General features: G+C 46.2%; 2 protein-coding genes across 4 annotated transcripts in view; one reads left to right on the forward strand and one right to left on the reverse strand.

The window, feature by feature from the left end:
* Positions 1-700: 700 nt before the first annotated feature.
* On the forward strand, positions 701-15,504 carry FAM166B (family with sequence similarity 166 member B). The gene is made up of 6 exons (XM_040420165.1): positions 701-836; positions 10,079-10,305; positions 11,437-11,612; positions 12,949-13,087; positions 13,864-14,082; positions 15,019-15,504. Exons 1-6 carry the CDS (start codon positions 769-771, stop codon positions 15,105-15,107), a joined length of 918 nt encoding a protein of 305 aa, XP_040276099.1. The 5' UTR covers positions 701-768; the 3' UTR covers positions 15,108-15,504.
* Positions 15,505-16,554: 1,050 nt separating this feature from the next.
* RUSC2 (RUN and SH3 domain containing 2) overlaps positions 16,555-22,137 on the reverse strand; it is a 69,300-nt gene continuing 63,717 nt past the window's right edge. For all 3 annotated transcript variants that reach the window (XM_040421191.1, XM_040421189.1, XM_040421190.1), the window contains one exon: positions 16,555-20,808. In XM_040421191.1, the coding sequence (XP_040277125.1) occupies positions 20,652-20,808 (157 nt within the window). In that variant the 3' untranslated portion in view covers positions 16,555-20,651. The remainder of the gene's footprint in view (positions 20,809-22,137) is intronic.

The raw sequence follows: 22,137 nt of genomic DNA on the forward strand, positions 1-22,137 counted from the left end.
GTAGGTTTAGAATATACAGCACATGTCCTACCTTTGTCCGCTTAGCCAGTTCTAGCTAGTTCTAGTGTGCGGCATATACACTGCCCGTACCTGCACTTTTTTTTTTCGGACCACGAAACGGATGCGGTTGTGTGCGGCAGGCATTACACAGAATTCTGTGCTGAAAAATTCGCTTGCGATTTGCAAGCTGCATCCAAAAATGAATCAGATTTTGATTCTTCGTGGCTGTCACGTCACGGTCCCATCACATCGCCTTTAGTGACATGACCACATTCAAAGACATCACGTCACGTGTGATGGTAGAGCGTGAGCTTCATGTCACATGACCAATATCGCCATGTAGCCCTAGCATTAGGAGGATCTTATTTAAAACTGCCCCTACTAGGCGAACCCTATAATACACTGATAGGGCCATATTCAGACTTTACCCTGGGAATCAGAGAAGGAAAGCAGGTGCTGTTTTTGGGCATCCTGTAATGCAGCGCTGGATTGTAGATGGGAAAAGTGGAAGCTTTATTTTATATAAAAGCTGTATAGATTATACAGATGTCGGGGTGATTTTCTGCCCTCTCTAGTGTGACAGTGACCAGGAGATGAGCGCTGGCTGCTCCCTGCTCCTCCTCTCATTGCCCGGAGTCCTCCTCCTCCTCCTCCTGTTACTAGTTTCTAATCATCCCTGACAACACACAATACACAGCGACACACACTGACACTCAGTGACTGCGACAGACACAGGGAAGCAGATCCCCGGAGAGGACCCCAGTGGGCATGGCAGCTTCTTACCCCCCAAAAATCAGCCCAATGCTGATGACACCTGATCCCCATTTTATCCCAGGGTAAGTCCAACTCTTAATACTCCTCGTGCTTTTCACATAGAATGGACTCGTGCTGGGCATAGTAGCTTCCATATTAGTGATGCGCAAAATCCAGCCTTTATATAAACAAGAAAGTTCCCATTCACTGACAGCAAGCAGAAATCTTGAAATGGTGAGACACTGGGACTCAAAAGACATTAGAAAGTTGCAGAACTTTTCTTTACTCAGTACTGAAAACCCATTGATTGATACAAACATAATACTGTTTTCTATGGTTTGCTGCAGTATATCAGTCTTTGTAATACAGGAGTATCTAATCCTACGCGATTCAGTTATCCGAGTGATGTGATACCTGGGGGCACTATGGCATGACATATCTGACCCTACGGAATGTGTCGGGGAGATTGTATCGCTGTGTATCTAATCCTATGGAATACTCAGGAAAGTCAGTATCACAATGTATCTGAGCCTTTGGAATACTCAGGGGAAACTGTAGCACAATGTATCTGAGCCTATGTAATACTCAGGGGAAACTGTAGCACAATGTATCTGAGCCTATGTAATACTCAGGGGAAACTGTATCACACTGTATCTGAGCCTATGTAATACTCAGGGGAATCTGTATCACAATGTATCTGAGCCTATGTAATACTCAGGGGAAACTAGCACAATGTATCTGAGCCTATGTAATACTCAGGGGAGTCTGTATCACACTGTATCTGAGCCTATGTAATACTCAGGGGAGTCTGTATCACACTGTATCTGAGTCTGAATAACTCAGGGCAGACTATCCCAATATGTCTAAACCTATGGAATACTCAGGGAAAACTGTATCACAGTGTATCTGAGTCTCACTCATACTCAAGATTCACTCTGCTACAATGTTTCTAGACTTATGTGCCACCTGTATACTTTGTTGCGCGGTATCTAGGCACGCCCGCGCCCCGCCCACATACCTGGAGAAAGTGCAGTGTTGCCTATAGCAACCAATTCGATTGTTGTGATCAGGGTACAGCGCCTGGCCGGTTGCTATGTTCTCCAGTAGTGATAAGTTAATACATGGAATCTAGGCTCCTGCACCTGGAAATATCACAGGTACATGTGGGTGCACTGTAGATGCTGGTGCACTGTACATGTGGGTGCACTGTAGATGCTGGTGCACTGTACATGTGGGTGCACTATAGATGTTGGTGCACTGTAGAATACTGGAAGCCATTGAATAAATATCCTTATGAGGGGTTTGTCCAGAAGTAGAAAAATGGCCAGTCCACAGCTCCAGCCAATTCACTTCAATAGAGCTGACCTGCAATACCAGACATGGACAGGTGTGGCGCTGTTTTGGGACGAACTTAGCCAGGTTTTTCTGTCATATATAACTTCATTAAAAAGTGTTACTACAGATGTAGTATTCCTTAAAATGGCTGCTCATCTGCTTTGTATGAGAGCAGTTACACAGCACAACTAGTGCAGAGTGCCGAAAAACACTACATTGCGCAGTGCGATGCGCAGGTGCACACTGCCATGGCTAGAAACACAAAGAAAAAAATACTATGCAACAGCACTCTGCAAACCAAATAAAGTACATTAATGCCATGGTAATAGAAAATATTCTGGTGCTAATGCTACGCTTATTTTGTAAATGTGATATTCTTGGCAAATACATTTTGTACATAATTATGTGGGCCCGTCTGCCAAACGTCAAGGCGATCTCTAAGACGGGAACCCAACACTAAATGCTACCTGTTAGTGTTAGGTTCCCGTCTTACAGAGATCACCTTGACGTTTGGCAGACGGGCCCACATAATTTTGTACTAAATGTATTTGTCAAGAATATCAAATTTACAAAATAAGCGTAGCATTAGCACCAGAATGTTTTCTATTACTATGGCATTAATGTACTTTATTTGGTTTGCAGAGTGCTGTTGCATTGTATTTTTTTCATAGCATGGCGGTAGCAGGGGCGGACTGACAACTCATGGGCATTAGGAGATTATGGGGCCCCTGTGTCCCCGCCCACCCGGCATTAGGAGATTATGGGGGCCCTGTGTCCCCGCCCACCCTCAAGCCACACCCACACACAGCCCCACACACAGCCTCACACACATATCACGCCGTGTCGGCTCCAGGCTCATGTGGGCCCTTGGGCGATAAAGTCTCAGTGGGCCCCCTTACACAGTGATAAGTCTCTGAGTACAGATAATATAGATGTCCCCTGCAGTCCTATGTAACAAAACAGATAACACAGTGATTGCTATCTGAGTACAGAAAATGTAGTACTGTTACCTGCAGTCCTATGTAAAACCACAGATAACACTAGTGCTGATAATGTGGTAGTGTTACCTGCAGTCCTATGTAAAACCACAGATAACACTTGTGCTGATAATGTGGTAGTGTTACCTGCAGTCCTATGTAAAACCACAGATAACACTAGTCCTGATAATGTGGTAGTGTTACCTGCAGTCCTATGTAAAACCACAGATAACACTAGTGCTGATAATGTGGTAGTGTTACCTGCAGTCCTATGTAAAACCACAGATAACACTTGTGCTGATAATGTGGTAGTGTTACCTGCAGTCCTATGTAAAACCACAGATAACACTAGTCCTGATAATGTGGTAGTGTTACCTGCAGTCCTATGTAAAACCACAGATAACACTAGTGTAGATCATGTGGTAATCAGTGATGGCCAGTTCGCATTGTTCTCCCACGAACATATGCGGGCTGCCATCTTTTTTCACAAGTCCGGCGAGGCATAGGTAAGCCCTTCTGAAAACAAATGCGGTCACCGGGAGCAGGCAGTTTCGAGAATAGCCCGACGGAGGCCCCCGGTGGCTGTTCTCAGAACTGCCTGCTCCCGCTGACCGCACTTGTTTTCAGACCAGCTCGCGCACAGGCACAGGTAAGGGCTTACCTGTGCCTCGCCGCACTTGGGAAAAAATATGGCAGCCCGCATATTTTCGCGGGCGAACAATGCGAACTGGCCATCACTGGTGGTAATGTTACCTACGTCCTTAGTGTGCCTCCCTGTGTCTCTCCCATGGACTCCATGCTGGTGGCGCTGCCTCCTCTTCCATCTTCTTCTTCTTGCCCCGCATAGAACGTCCTGATGCAGCCGCGTCAAGGCATAGGAACACTGTGGGCATGGGGATGGTGACACACACAGGAAGAGACACACAGGGTCAGGGACAGACACAGACACAGACACACACACACACACACACACACACAGGGACAGACATACACACAGGGACAGACACACATGTAGTGTCCCACTAGGTAAAGGGTGGGCACTACACAAAAGGGGTTAATGTGTCTTAGGGCTCTTTCACACCTGCGTTCTTGTCTTCCGGCATAGAGTTCCGTCGTCGGGGCTCTATGCCGGAAGAATCCTGATCAGGATTATCCTAATGCATTCTGAATGGAGAGAAATCCGTTCAGGATGCATCAGGATGCATCAGGATGTCTTCAGTTCCGGAACGGAACGTTTTTTGGCCGGAGAAAATACCGCAGCATGCTGCGCTTTTTGCTCCGGCCAAAAATCCGGAACACTTGCCGCAAGGCCGGATCCGGAATTAATGCCCATTGAAAGGCATTGATCCGGATCCGGCCTTAAGCTAAACGTCGTTTCGGCGCATTGCCGGAGCCGACATTTAGCTTTTTCAGAGTGGTTACCATGGCTGCCGGGACGCTAAAGTCCTGACAGCCATGGTAAAGTGTAGCGGGGAGCGGGGGAGCAGCATACTTACCGTCCGTGCGGCTCCCCGGGCGCTCCAGAGTGACGTCAGGGCGCCCCAAGCGCATGGATCATGTGATCACATGGATCACGTCATCCAGGCGCATGGGGCGCTCTGACGTCATTCTGGAGCGCCCCGGGAGCCGCACGGACTGTAAGTATACCGCTCCCCGCTCCTACTATGGCAACCAGGACTTTAATAGCGTCCTGGGTGCCATAGTAACACTGAACGCATTTGGAAGACGGTTCCGTCTTCAAATGCTTTCAGTACACTTGCGTTTTTCCGGATCCGGAGTGTAATTCCGGCAAGTGGAGTACACCCCGGATCCGGACAACGCAAGTGTGAAAGAGGCCTTAATTGCATTTAATGTCATGTGTATGCATTTTCCCTGTGTTAACTGGTGTCAGGCCTGTCAGGGTGCAGTTTAGCCTCCCAGACGTTAGAGGGAGCCAGAGAGCCCTGGTTATATATAGGTAGGCCCAGACAGGGGAAGTTAGTTCATTCCAGGGGACTAGAGGAGTCACTTTGTCTTCCTGAGGCTCGGATTAGCTCAGTAGAGACACCCCAGTAGCAGGACAGAACCTCCTGGGAGAAACCCACAGTCATTCTCAAGCCAAGTAACTAAGTAAGGATATTTCCAGCCAAGATAAGTAAATTAATAGGCAGAGGAACTATGAAGCAAAGCAAGGATTAATACGGGAGGAAGATATATATTTACCAAGGATTTAAGCCAGCATTTAGGCATCCGGGCCTTGGGATAGAAACCAGACAGGAGTTCTAAAAGGACAGTGTACGCTATTTCTGAGGAAAGGTACAACCTGATTCTGAGTGCATTGTGGATTTACCCTCTGAGTATCTTGCATGATTAATATCTGCCATCTATGTGAAATAAGCCTGCTTGTGAAGTACTTGAAATAAGGGACTGCATTACTATCTCGATGTACAAAGTTGGACTGTTAAGTAAAGCAACGTTTGGTTCACTATACCACCTGTGTACCTCAGTTATTCCAACTATAAATCGGTGTGCCACCGTTACAGGCACTGGCGTCACGAATCCAAAAGGGACCTTGCCCCAGGCACTCAAAATACCTGTAACATCCAGGGCACCTCATCCACCATCAGGCCTGGTCCCTATATACAGAGTGTGCCCCAGAGGAACTGTGTCTACCTCTCCTTCACTGCCGCATGCCTGCCCAGGGTTCTCCAATACAGTGAGTAACCCTTGATTGCCCATAACCGTGACCTCACCATCGCAATACCCTGCAGGTCTGGCGTGCTGCACACACACAGGGAGAGACACATAGCTAGGCATCACCACACTCCAGCCAGGCTCCTCTCCGTACAGGAACACACAGGGTCACTAGTGGGGGGGAGCAGGGTTACTAGTGGGGTGACTGGAAGAGGGGGGACAGGGTCACTAGTGGGGTGACAAGGCGGGAGGAGCAGAGTCACCAGTGGGATGACAAGAGGAGGGGGGGAGCAATGTCATTAGTGGGGTGACAGGAGGAGGGGGGAGCAGGGTCACTAGTGGGGTGACAAGAGGAGGGAGCAGGGTCACTAGTGGGGTGACAGGAGGAAGGGGGAGCAGAGTCACTAGTGGGGTGACAGGAGGAGGGAGAGCAGGGTCACTAGTGGGGTGACAGGAGGAAGGGGGTGCAGGGTCACTAGTGGGGTGACAGGAGGAGGGGGTGCAGGGTCACTAGTGGGGGGACAAGAGGAGGGGAAGCAGGGTCACTAGTGGGGTGACAGGAGGAGGAGGGGTGCAGGGTCACTAGTGGGGGGACAAGAGGAGTGGGAGCAGAGTCACTAGTGGGGTGACAGGAGGAGGAGGGGTGCAGGGTCACTAGTGGGGGGACAAGAGGAGGGGAAGCAGGGTCACTAGTGGGGTGACAGGAGGAGGGGAAGCAGGGTCACTAGTGGGGTGACAGGAGGAGGGGAAGCAGGGTCACTAGTGGGGTGACAGGAGGAGGGGAAGCAGGGTCACTAGTGGGGTGACAGGAGGAGGGGGAGCAGGGTCACTAGTGGGGGGACAAGAGGAGGGGAAGCAGGGTCACTAGTGGGGTGACAGGAGGAGGGGAAGCAGGGTCACTAGTGGGGGGACAAGAGGAGGGGGAAGAATGGTTACTAGTGGGGGAAGCAGGGTCACTAGTGAGGTGACAGGAGGAGGGGGTGCAGGGTCACTAGTGGGGGGGGGAGCAGGGTTACTAGTGGGGTGAAAGGAGGAGGGGGGAGTAGGGTTACTAGTGGGGTGACAGGAGGAGGGAGAAGCAGGGTCGCTAGTGGGGGGGGGAGCAGGGTTACTAGGGGGGGAGCAGGGTTACTAGTGGGGGGAGCAGGGTTACTAGTGGGGTGAAAGGAGGAGGGGGGAGCAGGGTCACTAGTGGGGGGGAGCAGGGTTACTAGTGGGGTGAAAGGAGGAGGGGGGAGCAGGGTCACTAGTGGGGGGGAGCAGGGTTACTAGTGGGGTGACAGGAGGAGGGAGAAGCAGGGTCGCTAGTGGGGGGGAGCAGGGTTACTAGGGGGGGAACAGGGTTACTAGTGGGGGGAGCAGGGTTACTAGTGGGGTGAAAGGAGGAGGGGGAAGCAGGGTCACTACTCTCCCATCTCCTCATCAAAGAGGCTGAAAAGATGCTTTTTATGGCGCATTACCAGTAACGCACACAGGTACCTGCTCCATGTACATAGGGCCCGGGGCCAGGCTGTGGGTGCCTCCCAGTGACAGATCGTAGAACGTTCACTTTCAGGCAGAAAATGGCACTTCGCAGCTGTACATACAACTATAGCCTGTGCCTGTGCCTGCATAGGGATGCAGCGAGAGTGCAGCGCAGGAACGGCACGGCACGTATGAGGAGGCGGGCACACCATGGTGGAATGTGGACCCAGGCAGCACAACGAGCGGGGGAACGGATGCACTGGGCAGTGCTGCGGCAGCCATAGCAAGTGAAGTGGCGAGGCGATCAAGTCATCTCGCCACTTGCTAAAGTTAAGTGTGTGTGACTCGTGCTTATTGAAGTGGCAAGGAGCTGCCTACACCTGAACTAATCATTAACTGTCTGAGCCTGGCGGGCCCCCTAGTGGCCTCGGGCCCTCGGTCCATGCCCGAGTGCTCGAACGGTCAGTCCGCCCCTGGCGGTAGTCATTTTAAAGAACACTACATCTGTATATGCCCACAGGAACTATGGTAGACCTACCATAGAGGTGGAGTATGGGGCTGACAGTGGGAGGGGGGCCAGGCTTTTTTACAGTTTCCCCTGCTTGCTGTGACGTTGTAGAAGCTACCGGTAGCTGCAACTAGGGGGAGCTCACTACATATAGATCTATACAGTTCTGAGTTCAATCCTAGCCATATAAACCCATAGGCAGTGGCCTCCCCCTAGTGGTAGCTGCAGACAGAGGCGTGGTTAGTGCTGCAATCTCTTTCTAGGCCAGTTACGTCCCGTTCATCAGTTGCATGGCCTATGTGCAGCCCAGCTCCATTCAGGTCAATGTGCCCAGGCTGCAATACCAAGCACATAAAATGTATGGCTCTGTGCCTGGTAAGCTGCAAGGAGGCCACCAGAGTGCCAGAGTCAGACACCCACTGATCAGATAATGATGACCTATGCTGAGAACAGGCAATGAATATTGTAATCGTGGGGAATGCCTTTAAAGGGCATCTGTCAGCAGATTTGTACCTATAAAACTGGTTGACCTGTTACATGTGCACTTGGCAGCTGAAGGCATCTGTGTTGGTCCCATGTTCATATGTGCCCGCATTGCTGAGAAAAATGAGGTTTTAATATATGCAAATGAGCCTCTAGGAGCAATGGGGGCGTTACCATTACACCTAGAGGCTCTGCAACTGCCGAGCCCTCAGCACTTTGATTGACAGGACCAGACCAGGCAGTGTAAACGTGATCACATCTGGCCTTGTCAATCAAAGTTCAGAGGACACAGAAGTTGCAGAGAGAGCAGAGCCTCTAGGTGTAATGGCAACGCACCCATTACTCCTAGAGGCTCATTTGCATATAATTAAAAAAAAACATTTTCTCAGCAATGTGGACACATATGAACATGGGACCAACACAGACGCCTTCAGCTGCCAAGCGCACATGTAACAGGTCAGCCAGTTTTAAAGGTTTAAGTCTATCTGGTTTGATACAACAGCTTTATATAATACAATAATTGGTCTTTTCCTGCCCTGCTCGGCGGTTCTAGATGATGACAGACTATAGTGCCGCACAGTAACTGATCTCTGGTTTCCAGTATCAGCACTGGATACACCGGGGGCTGCTCAATGGTCTCCTGTCATCATTGTGAGTTGCTTCAGGCTGAGTCCTTGTGTGTACACATCTCCATGGTGGCAGTCGGGCTTGGATACCGCAGGGCCCGGGACACCAGAGACTTGTGACAATACAGCAGTGCCATTAACCCCCTAGAGGTCGAAATCACTTAAAAAGGTTTTCCAAAATTCTGATATTGATGACCTATAGGCCGATGCATAAAAAAGCACAGGTTCAACCCTTAGAGGAGCCTGCGATATTCCATTTTGGTTTTTCACTCCCCATCTTCCCAGAGCCATAACTTTTTTTTATTTTTCTGTTCACATAACCATATGAGAGCTTTTTTTTTTTTTTGTGGGAAAAGTTGTACTTTCTAATGGCTCCGTTAAATATTGCATATGATGTAGCAGGGAGCAGGAAAAAATTCCAAATGAAAACACAATTCCAAAAAAAAACACAATTCCGCCACAGTTTTCTGGGTTTTGTTTTTACAGCGTTCTCTATGCGGTAAAACTGAGCTGTTACTTTCATTCTCCAGGTCAGTATGATTAGGGCAATATCATTTTTGTTAAAGTTTTTCTTGTGTTTTAATACTTAAGACGTTTAGTCACTGTGTACATACATTATTATTTATCCTGGACTGATTCTGAGTTACATCCTGTATTATACTCCAGAGCTGCACTCACTATTCTGCTGGTGCAGTCACTGTGTACTTACATTACATTACTTATCCTGTACTGATCCTGAGTTACATCCTGTTTTATACTCCAGAGCTGCACTCATTATTCTGCTGGTGGAGTCACTGTGTACTTACATTACATTACTTATCCTGTACTAATCCTGAGTTGCATCCTGTATTATACTCCGGAGCTGCACTCACTATTCTGCTGGTGCAGTCACTGTGCACATACATTACATTACTTATCGTGTACTGATCCTGAGTTACATCCTGTATTATACTCCAGAGCTGCACTCACTATTCTGCTGGTGCAGTCACTGTGTACATACATTACATTCATTTTAATCACTGTATAGTCATCTGAGAAACCTGCAGCTCTACAAGTAGGTCATTATCGCACAGCGACATACATGTACCATGCTGTGATGGCACGGGCTTAGGACTGGAGCTGCATCATCACTTGCAGGATTAGGTTAGGGGCCAGTCGTATTAATAACTCCCATCATTTTAGTTTGTCCCTTAAGTACCAAACCAGTCCCCTTCCTTAATGGGTTAATGTAAATAATGTCTCCTGTGTGTCTATTGCAGGTATGGCGGCTTCTGCCCCCAGTACAAGTATAACATGGGTAAGACCTATGGGAAGCTGACCGGCCAACTGCTGACCAGTCCTGATGTCCACCACTCAGGGCAGCTGGTGCTCCAGTCCTGTCCATTCCCTCCACCTCGTTATGATACCAACCTGGGCATGTCAAACAGGAGGAAACCACGTCTGGGAGACCACAAGCTCTACTGGAGTATGATTCCAGGTTATACCGGTAATGTGGCCCTCAGGAGCCGATGTGTTTTGCCTTAATTTTTGCTTATATCTTTATTTTAGCAAAACTCATTTGTGCCTTCAAGCATCCATACTTTTCTTTTGCCACTTTTGAAAGACTTTTCACATTTTCAAGCATCTATTATTTTATAATAGGAGTCCTCTGTGGAGGCCAAACATCGTTTAGGGGCTGGAAAGAGAGAAACGGAATAGTTAAAAAAAAAATCATCCTGGTAAAAGTACCGTACTATACCCAAATAATACCACAACACAGTGTCCACATAAGTATTATATATAGCGCTCATATAACAGTTGTGTGTGGTCTTCAAATAACAGTGCAATGCCTGTACAATATCACAGTATAGTGGCCAAATATCAGTACAATATAATGCCCAAATAATACCATCATATAGTGCCCAAATAATACCATCATATAGTGCCCAAACAGTACTACTGTTCAGTTTACGCATAAAAGTAGCATAAACATAAAGGTGGGCATTGCTTGACTTGAAGCAGGGAGGCCGCTGCCCCCTTGACTTCAAGCCTGACTGCAAACAGAGCGCTCAGGAAGATTCAAAAAACGTTTTTCTGAAGTATGGATTACCAAATTTCTGACTCGCACACATGATCAGTTACAGACTGGGGGCTGCTATAAGGTAATGCTGGCAGTTTTATATCACTTTTGGAGGTGACAGGTTCCCTTTGAGTCTTACAGTGTCAAAAATATTGCTGTAAAGTGCCCACATAATAGTACCATACAGTAAAAAGTGCAGCAGTGCCATACAGTGCTTAAATAATACCACCACACAGAGCCCACGTAGTGGTGTCATACAGTGCTTCAATAATCTACTGTATCCCTTTTATAGTAACTGGACCCCATATAACACCACAGCAATCCGAATGGCGGGATGGAGTCTACAGTGCGTTATAACTGCATTGGGGCAAAAATGCCATAGAGTCCTTCATGTCAATAAGATCTCCTCATGTGAGCACGCGACACGTTGCAGTAGACATGACATGTCACAGTAGTAGCGTCCATTCTCAAGATGTTTTCTCCTTTTTGCCCCATACTCTTCCATTGATATACGGTGGACATCATATAAATGACATTCCCTTCTTCTTGTCTTTTCAGGCTTCATCCCTAGATCTCAGAAATTCTTTGCTAAGACGTACGCCGAGACCACTCGGGATGCCCTGACCGACTTTCACAAGGATCAGGACCAGCAGCAGAGTCATCTGAAGGAGCAGCTACTGGTCAGTAAACTTCAGAGTGGTCAGCAGCCGCCGCGGACTGAGCATGAGAAGCAGGTGAGCGGAGAACCTGCCTGGAGAAACTGATATTGGTGCAGGGGGGCTGCACAACCTTTGACCTGGGGCTAGATCCCGCCCTGCACGTTCATCTGTGTCCTGATAGTTAAAGGGCGGCTGTTAGAAGATTTGCACCTATGACACTGGCTGACCTGTTGCATGTGTGCTTGAAAGCTGAAGGCATCTGTGTTGGTCCTATGTTCACATGTGTCCGCATTGCTGAGAAAAGTGATGTTTTAATATATGCAAATCAGCCTCTAGGAGCAACGGGGGCGTAGCCATTACACCTAGAGGCTCTGCTCTCTCCGCCACTGCCGTGTTCTCTCCACTTTGATTGACAAGGTCATGGAGTGAAAACATCATCACACTTGCTTGGTCCTATCAATCAAAGTGCAGAAGTTACAGAGAGAGCAGAGCCTCTAGGTGTAACGGCAACGTCCCCGTTGATCCTAGAGGCTCATTTGCATATACTGAAGCTTCATTGCAATGCAGGCACATAGGAACACAGGGGATTTTATCAACAGAATTTGGCAAATATTCTGTGCCAAAAACCATGAGGAGGCAGCATAGTGACCGCCTCTCAATGTTTTCAGCGTGAGGCCATGCTGCCTCCGCGCGGCTGCTGTCCTTTGCAACCGCGCCAAGAAAGGATATGTCCTTCCTTGACGTGGTGTCCACACAGACGCAGCTCGAAACATTACATGGGGGTAAACCACAAGTGGGTCTGCTGCATTCAACTTGAAAAACCACAGCAGAAACGAGAGGGTTTATTCCGTGGAATATGCAGTGGAGTTTGACAAAGACAAAATCCACTGTGTGAACTAGCGGCATGGAGGCAAGTACTAATGGTGCACTCTTAACAGGGGCACGCACTGTGTGACGGGTACTGTGTGAGTTCTGTTTTAATCAACTTAAAGGATCAGTCCATGCAAAAGTGTTAAAAACTGCAATAAAAGGTGCAGAAGATGACTGGTAAAGCATATTATCTTCCGCTGGTTGTTATTGGAAACTGTCAGCAAGCTTGTCATCAGACATCCTGATGAGCTCATATACTGCAGTTAATTGTCCTGATATAATGTGACTGTCCAGGGCATGCTACCGTATTTAGACAACACTTCCCAGAATGTAGGCTATGTGCAGACTCTGAACAAGCAGGGAATGCAAAGAAATTTTGAATCCTAAAAAGAGACTGCTGCTCAGGCGCTATCTTGTAGCACCGAGGACAGTTGCCATGTCTGTAGATATGGAATTGAGAATGCTTCATTTTATTCTGCACCCTCAGTCTGTAATCAGTGATGACGGAGGAGTTTTTTTCTGTTTCACTCCCTACTTCCAGCTGATCACAGCCAAGTACCGGACTCCACTCCCAGCACTGTCTAAGGAGCCAGCGCCCTATGTCTCTCCCAATGCCTTCCAGATACAGATCTCCCCATACTACATGGAAGAGGAGGACCCCCAGAAGTATTTCATCTCAGGTGGTGTTTTTATTTATTTAATGATAACAATATTTTAAACATTTTTCCTGAAGGACAATGGACAATTTTATCAAGCATCTCAGTTTGCTCTCTTTGTGTAGGGTTGTCACGTAGCTTCTTGCTTTATAAGGCTGATGTCACACCAACATTATCCAGAGTTCTGTGCCTCTTAATAATATGGGTGCATCATACACCAGCATATTTCTTTATCAAGACTGGAGTAAGAAACACCAGTCTTAATAAATGTCCCTCAAAATGTCTACTTTTGAACACCATTTCATTCTTGCAATCTATATATGTCCAAAATACTGTGCTGAATTATTTCTAAATATATTTTTCGACAGTGGAAGCTCTATTTTCCTGACACACAGCTCCAAATTCCCCGTGTGCAGATAGTTAACTGATCCAATTTTGTCTGCCTGCTATGACCACAAGAGGGAGCTTAAGAGCTTATTGTATACTGTTTTATTAATGAGTTCAATGCATAAACAGTAAACTCGTGATCTCCCTCTTGTGGTGGCTGCAGGAATTTTATCATGTATTTCTATGATGATGTGAAAGGAAAGAGTTTAGAACTCTATGTCATACAAACCGATCTCCGAACCCGATAAACATATATTATGAAATGAATCAGCACAGAATGTTGGATCTTAAAGGAACAGGGTGAATATTAATATTCTAGATTTTTCAAAGCTCAGGTCGGTAGAGTACATGGACTATTTTGTACTTTTAATGTGTTCTATTTCCTTATGTGTGACATCTCTATGTTCCCACAGGTTACACTGGGTACGTCCCCCGCTCTCGTTTTCTCATTGGCACTGGTTATCCCATCACCACGAACAGAGCTATAACAGAGTTTTCTGAAATGACGCTGAAAAAAGGATCCAAAATAGGCGTCCAGGAAGCCCGAGAAGGGAGCAGACACCAGTCTGACCAGAGCCACATCTACCTGGAGCAGCTGGGCCTACTGCCCCGCTATACGGGATATGTGCCAGGTGAGGGACTTCTAAAGGTGGCTTGTATGGCTAAGGGTAATTGAACACAGGAAATAAAAAACTCAATAAAAACGCACATAAATTCACAATATTTATGACTGTTTTTTGTGCATTTTTATGTGTTTTTTGGTGCAAATTGTCTGGTTTTTTTAACAACTCTATTCAAATGTATGGGGAAAACCACTGTACATAAGGTGGGGAATCGCAACAATTGACATGCTAAAGATTTTAAAATTCTCGCGGCAGGTCAATTTCCGCTCGTAAAAAATACTCAATGGGGCACATTTACTAATAAATATGCGCGCTAGTTTTTTGGCACAATTTGCGCAAAACAAACTGGCGTGCCTGCTTTGCATCACATTTACTAACCATTTTACACAGTATTCTCAGCTTTTCTGCCTCGTCCAAAAAGTGGCTTCACTAGAAAGCGGTGGTGGCCTAAATGTGGAGGCCAAAAAATGGAGTAGAACTTCTTAAACTGTGTGGTGTAGACCTAAAGTAGACAGTTTTTTTGAGGCTGAGAAATAGTTGGCGGGGATACATTTTTTGTTGGCTTTGTGGTTATTTGCTTTTCCATAAGAGCTCAAAAGGCGCAAAACTCAAAATATGATCATTCTAAAAATTCCTTCATAGAGTATCCTTAGAGCTTCCTTTTTTCCTAATACAGAGCTTCAAATCCCCAGCATAGGCTTAGACAACACGCTGGCTACCTAGAGTGACCCCAACGATCAGCTCCTTGAAGAGGCCATGGCGGTCCTGTTGCCCTTTCCTAGGCCAGTGACATCACACGTTCGGTCACATGACCTGGGCTAATAAATAAATATAATCATTAAAACCCGGAATACCTCTTTAAATGTCTATATGTATTAGATCTTAGTTCTAAGCTGCCTTAATAATGAATTAACCTTCCCCTTCTTGTTCCAACTATTCTTACAGGTTACAAGTTTCAGTACGGACACACCTACGGCAACCTTACCGAAAATGCACTGGGTCAGTCAACGCTGCAAAAGCAAATGGTGAATTAGGGAGCCACAGGATCTACTGAGCCAAGAGCAGCTTCGCCCCCTGGTGGATAATTTAGTTACCTGCAGACACTCAAGGGCCAGAGTGATATAATGAAGATTCACATACTTATCCCGCATTGCTGGCCGCACTGGTCTTCCACTGTTCAGCTGTGGTGGACACAACAAGACGGGTACGGGCCTATGTATAAATGACTGTGTGCTAAAGCCATAGGAAGTGAGACAATCATTATTCCAAAGTGCAAAACATGGAGACAATTACTAAGTTTACATGTAATAAATATGTGTGCGAACACGTGTACAGTACGTATCGCTTCCCTCTACAGTAATATATGTTATACTTTTCAAATTACGTTCAAAACTATGTTTTCTAAAATTATAGAAGAAAATCTATATATTTAATGTATACATATGCACCTCTTAGACCAGTGTCTGTATACCTGTACATCAGGGGCATAAATAAATCTCATTGGGCCCCTTAAACTTAATAGGGGCCCTCTGCACTTAGTTTCCCAGTGTACATACATGAAACACCCCCAGGCAATGCAGAACATGTGCAATGCCCCAGATTTCTGACGAATTTACAAATACATTTTAATTAAATACAAATTGTAATAAAAAAAAGTTGCCTTTCGCCTCACCTACTTCACGTATCCAACGTCAATGTCGGAAAAAGTAGGAAAGGTGCTTCAAATATAGGGCGCTCATTCTGAACACCATATTTTTCAATGCATTCTGTGTGTACCCAGAAGACTACAATTAAGAAACCAGGTGAGCTGGCTACACGTGTGTACTTGAAGTCATAATGTACTTACGCTAGAAAACTGGGAAAAGTATATTGATATATCTCATGCTTCCCTTCTATTACAAAGCTAGCTGGCTGCCTGCAGCCACCACTAGGGGGAGCTCAGTGAATAGGAATTATTACAACTACCATGGAAGCGGGAATAATCGCTTTGCTTTGAGCTCCCCCTAGTGGCGGTTGCATAAAAATGCAGTGTTTTGACACCAGGAAGAGAAAAACCAGTTCTGTACCAGGCCCTCCTCATCCCCCAGACCCTATAGCAGTGGCATGGTCTTCCTCTATTGAAAGTATGGCACTGCCACACATACGTACTCACTCAAATGTGTACTTACTCAAAGATCCCATTTCTGGGAGTAGGAATATAATGGACAAAGACAGAGAATGCACTTTTCATGACAGAGGTGTGCTTGCCCTCATAATTAGGGGCAAAACCAGGTCGTTTTGGTTCAGTCTCCCTGAGTTTTGGAAGGGCTGATATTAGCTCTGCACATATTAGTGTAGTACACACCCCGGCTTAGTGACTCCCCGCCCATACCATACATTTGTAAATGTGTGTATAGCTCCATCACATCCTAAATGAGAAAACCCGCCGTCCTGCACACCCTTCAATTATTAATATCAGTTTTTTTAATTGTTCCAAAAAATAATCACCGCCTTGAAGTTTATATTCAGCACCTTTTTTTATTAATATGCGTAATAAATAAACAAACCAATAAATATACATATATATGGCAGAGGACACCAAGATGACGGCACAGGTGACAGACGAGGAGAGTTAGTTTCAGCACGAGCGGATGTACAGACGCCAGTAGCTTCGCAGATTAACCCTCAACCCCTTACGGAAAGTGGGCATGATAGGAGGTGATAGGTGCGTAAAATAATTAGGATCAGGGTGGAAAATGATCAGGGGGCCTGCAGAGAATATATGGGTGTATCCCCCTGATCCGTTCACCAGTCCGTTAATTACAATTGCTTTATTACTGCATATACAAGTAAACGTAGGCTCTTCCAAAATGGCTGCAGAGTTTCTGTACGAAATGTATTAATATGGATTGCACGGAAAGAGATAGGGGAGCCGATATTCCAATAATATTTCCTGCTATTGGCCATTGCTAGGCCGTGTGCACATCACCACTACTTTCTGCAAGCCCCTCACTAAAGCACAAAGCAAGTGAATGGCCCAGGAGTAGAAGGGGCAAGAACGGGATATAAAAAGTGAAAGTAATAGCAATTATGGCAAATTTAGATTCACTGTGATCCAATGCAAAGAGTCAAGACTGAAATTCTGGGGGCTTGTCCGAGCAGAAAGTAGTGGCTCTGTGACGTCTCCATTTTTAATTGTGATCATTCTGTAAAGCTGCTGCAATTTTTTTTCCTTAGAAGAAGATTTGATGAAGAGTCAATATAGGAAGAGTTGTAAGAATGGCTTTTAGACCACAATTGTTATTAAAGTGGTTTTCTAATTTGCATCAACATCCTTTAAAATAATCATTTCTGAAGGTCGCTGTAGTTCTGTAATGTTATTTCTTTTGCCTTTATTGTAACTATCTTTTGCGCGGTGGTCACATGACCATGTCCATGCAGCTCTTTCTTATCTCCTGTGATGTCATGTCCATGGGCGGGGCAGTGAGAGGGGAGTGTCTATGTGATTAGCTATAAACTAGCTGGGTGTGATTAGGAATGGTGCTGGAGCGGTGGTAGAGGAAGGAGAAGTGCATCATGGGTTTGGTTGGATACAGCAAAAGGAAGTGCCACATAAAGCATGAAAACAAATCAGAGTGCTTGATTTACATGTTGAAAACCAGTGAGGAAAGTCTGAATTAAAAAAAGAAAAAAGCATGGGGTAGATGAAGATGAGGAAAGCAGCTACATGAGCATATCACAGTAATCCTGGAAACCCCTTTAAGATGCACCATTGCTTGTGAACTGTGACCACTATTAGTACTGTGCCATAAGCAAGAATTGACCCAATTCTACTTCATAATTCCGCTGTTAGTTTCATTGTTCTGGTCCCGTAGTGGAGCAGAATAATAGAAATGATGGATGGAAGCGTAGCGCTGATGTGAACAGGCATGATCAGATATACCGGTCTTCTTGTCTACAGTCAGATGTACAGTAAATGACTCTTCTGCCCCTCTGACTATAGCCAAAATCTCTGCAACCAGATTCACATTAAACACATTTCTCCTGTGCCAACCATGTCCCGTGGTCTGGTTTATTAACCGGTATAATAGTTACAGTGTAACCCCGCGAGTGTACTAGTATCATCTGGATGTAATATCGGCTTGACCTTTCTCCAGTCATCTCCCATCAATCATCTTATTTCATGAGTACCGTTCTATGGTGTAAAAAAAAACTAAAAACACTAATCAATCCCCTAAGACCTTCACCAGTCCAAAAACTGTGTACAGCCATATGGATTTCCCATGATCAGACCTTTTCTTACCATAGTTCTATTTATTCAGATCCCAATAAACCCCTGCGGTGCATCCCGTGATGAGATAACATGGACAATCATGGCCAATTGCTATTGTTTACCCCAGTCCTGAGCCTAAAATGAATGAAAATGGGCCCCCTCTGTTTTGACTCCTTCATCCGACTCCAAGCAAGCTGCCACCGTTAATCAAGCACCTCCTATGGGAATGGGACCCCCCCTGTTTTGTCTCCTTTGTCTGACTCCAAGCAAGCAAGCACCCTTCATCAAGAACCTCCTTGACCTTCTTTGAGTAGCCAACATCACAGAGGAGCTGAGTTTTGTTCTCGGCTCCGCAGGCCCCATAGGAGTGCCCAGGTCTGTTTTTATGGTTTGCTGCTCTTTTTGTGCCTCCCGATCCGCAGCAGCCATGTATTGATATACCATGCTCTACATAATATAATACAGGAGCTATGTTCCAGGCAACTAAGGGAAATGTGGAAATTTAGTGGGTAACAACCTCCGAGAAATGGGGAGGGTAAACAATTTGTTTCCCCTCCTCCGGAAGTGTCTATGGATAACAAGTGCGATACCCACATCAGCTACTCCTGGCCTAACCTAACCAAACTGCAGATCCTTTCATTTATACACATGACGGATACATCAAGGATATCAGCAGCCCAGTCCTGCCCTTTGAAATACAACATTAAACCCTCCCCCCCCCCTCCCATAGACTACAACACACAGTGCAAGCAACCAGCACACACACTGTCTGCCATATCTCTATATGCAGCGTAGTACGTACAAGCGGTACCCAGCCCCCCTTAAACTACCGGGTGAATTATCGCCCTTAATATCCAGTAGTACAAATACTAATCTGGTGCGATATTACAACAGAAAGCGCAACTACGTCGATGAGGGCGCGTCCCTCTATAACACTAGGGGGCGATCAGACATCGTGACTGAATTGTAAGCTCTTGGGATCCAAGAAAAAAAATGTAAAAAGTCAGTGAAATGAACAAAGTGCTGTAATAAGTCATAGGGATATAATAGCTTGGTATAGCGATATATATAACAATGTCACTATATACAGTAGATTGTACGTTTTCATGAATGGCACCTCGTCATCGGCCATATATCGCCTATATTTCCAAAATTTGCATCCAAATCGGCAATACCCCAGAAAGCTCCCTCATCAGAATTGAAGCAGCAGGTGGCAGTTAAGTACCCGGGCATACATAACCACCAATGAGGGCATACCGCGTGGTATATAATGACGCATATACACTAAGTAATAGTAGGATAATTACATATACATTTGTATAGGAGAGAGCCAGATGAATATCTCAGGGTGCCACCAGCGTGCTATGTCAATGCCCCTCAGTTCTGTCTATGCATTAGGACCCCCTTTCCCCACCTAACCCATAGGGGTCCATAGCAGTACCTATAACTCATATTGCCATTCACTTATGAGTTAGGGGCCTGCTCAGGAGCCTAGGAGCGCCCTACAAGTCATATTGCTACATGATGCTTACATGGACCCTCTACAGGCACAGGTGCGGTTACCATCGCTGCAACACCATCCACTGTGTGAGGGGCCCCCCAAGCATAGGGGCCCATAAAAACCCTTATTATATATAACACATATCTCATCTCATCCCAGCTCCAAATCCACTGCCAGACCACCCATCGGCCAAAATCCAGTTCTCAAGCCATTTCAAGCCGTGAAATGACACCTTAAGGTTCCCAGATTCTCCTCTTGGGCATCTTCCTTCCACATGTGATCTTCCTTCTCCTCTCAGCCATCTATATTAATGCAAGGACACAAGCCAATGTAATATAAGCAGCAAATGGCATGTGCTTCCAATAACCAAGTAGAGTGTAAGCTCTTGGGTTTGGACGCTGCAGGTTGTTCCGCTATCCTAAGGGGGAGAAAAAGAAGTCTAGAGCCTTTAATATTTAAGTGCTAGTTACAGAGGAACGGTGGGAAAAGGCAGACGTTTAGTTGCCGGTTAGGAGTCCGACCATAAGCATTGGGGAAAGTCACAGTATTATCTAAGACGTCTGCATGCACAGCTCACGTCAATATCACGGCTAGCACACGTGCACGTTGGTTTGGGCGCAGAAGGAGAGAATACTGTATGAATGTGACCTGTCCCACCACACTTGTCCCGTCATGATGCCCCAATTTCCTCCCAGAGGTCAATGGAGACACCATGAAATAACTCTGTTCTGTAGAAGAAGCACAGAGGTCTCTGCGCGTTCCTCATGCCGCTGTCAGAACGAGCTCCGTCTTGGAGAGTCTTGAACGCAACATGTCTCGCAAATGTTAGGAGTCTAGTCGATCAGGTTGAGGAACAAACTTCAGGGGCATAAGAGGATTCCGGTTTCGTAGGCCACATCGTGGCAGGTCCGAGTGCGCTTTGTATACGCAGCTGATGTCATTCTGTTTGGGTTCTGGGTGGTGACGAGAAGAACTGGCATGTCTAGGGAATGAAGAGTAAAATGCGTTAGTCAGAGAAGCAACCATAGTCAGCCACTTATAAGACTGTGAATAACTGTATTTGGTCACTAAAAATCATAGAAGACAAAGGAGGCCACTCTGTGCGTAGAGTTATCACTGTGTTACATAGGACTGCAGGTAACATCTACTACAATATCTGTACTCTGAGAGTTATCACTGTGATATCTGTGGTATTACATAGGACTGCAGGTAACATCTACTACATTATCTGTACTCAGAGTTATCACTGTGATATCTGTGGTATTACATAGGACTGCAGGTAACATCTACTACATTATCTGTACTCAGAGAGTTATCACTGTGTTACATAGGACTGCAAGTGACATATACACTGCTCAAAAAAATAAAGGGAACACAAAAATAACACATCCTAGATCTGAATTAATTAAATATTCTTCTGAAATACTTTGTTCTTTACATAGTTGAATGTGCTGACAACAAAATCACACAAAAAAAAAAAAAAATGGAAATCAAATTTTTTAACCCATGGAGGTCTGGATTTGGAGTCACCCTCAAAATTAAAGTGGAAAAACACACTACAGGCTGATCCAACTTTGATGTAATGTCCTTAAAACAAGTCAAAATGAGGCCCAGTACTGTGTGTGGCCTCCACGTGCCTGTATGACCTCCCTACAACGCCTGTGCATGCTCCTGATGAGGTGGCGGACGGTCTCCTGAGGGATCTCCTCCCAGACCTGGACTAAAGCATCTGCCAACTCCTGGACAGTCTGTGGTGCAACGTGACGTTGGTGGATAGAGCGAGACATGATGTCCCAGATGTGCTCAATTGGATTCAGGTCTGGGGAACGGGCGGGCCAGTCCATAGCATCAATGCCTTCGTCTTGTAGGAACTGCTGACACACTCCAGCCACATGAGGTCTAGCATTGTCTTGCATTAGGAGGAACCCAGGGCCAACCGCACCAGCATATGGTCTCACAAGGGGTCTGAGGATCTCATCTCGGTACCTAATGGCAGTCAGGCTACCTCTGGCGAGCACAAGGAGGGCTGTGCAGCCCTCCAAAGAAATGCCACCCCACACCATTACTGACCCAATGCCAAACCGGTCATGCTGGAGGATGTTGCAGGCAGCAGAACGTTCTCCACGGCGTCTCCAGACTGTCACGTCTGTCACATGTGCTCAGTGTGAACCTGCTTTCATCTGTGAAGAGCACAGGGCGCCAGTGGCGAATTTGCCAATCTTGGTGTTCTCTGGCAAATGCCAAACGTCCTGCACGGTGTTGGGCTGTAAGCACAACCCCCACCTGTGGACGTCGGGCCCTCATATCACCC

The sequence above is a fragment of the Bufo bufo genome, chromosome 2 (genome assembly GCF_905171765.1).
Source record: "Bufo bufo chromosome 2, aBufBuf1.1, whole genome shotgun sequence".
NCBI lineage: Eukaryota > Metazoa > Chordata > Amphibia > Anura > Bufonidae > Bufo > Bufo bufo.

What these genes read in the sequence shown, in the direction of transcription:
- FAM166B (XM_040420165.1), top strand. Translation starts at nt 769, where the DNA reads ATGGCAGCTTCTTACCCCCCAAAAATCAGCCCAATGCTGATGACACCT. An exon ending in GGACTGAGCATGAGAAGCAG is followed by an intron (nt 11,613 to 12,948) that starts GTGAGCGGAGAA and finishes CCCTACTTCCAG; the next exon opens with CTGATCACAGCCAAGTACCG. An exon ending in CTATACGGGATATGTGCCAG is followed by an intron (nt 14,083 to 15,018) that starts GTGAGGGACTTC and finishes CTATTCTTACAG; the next exon opens with GTTACAAGTTTCAGTACGGA.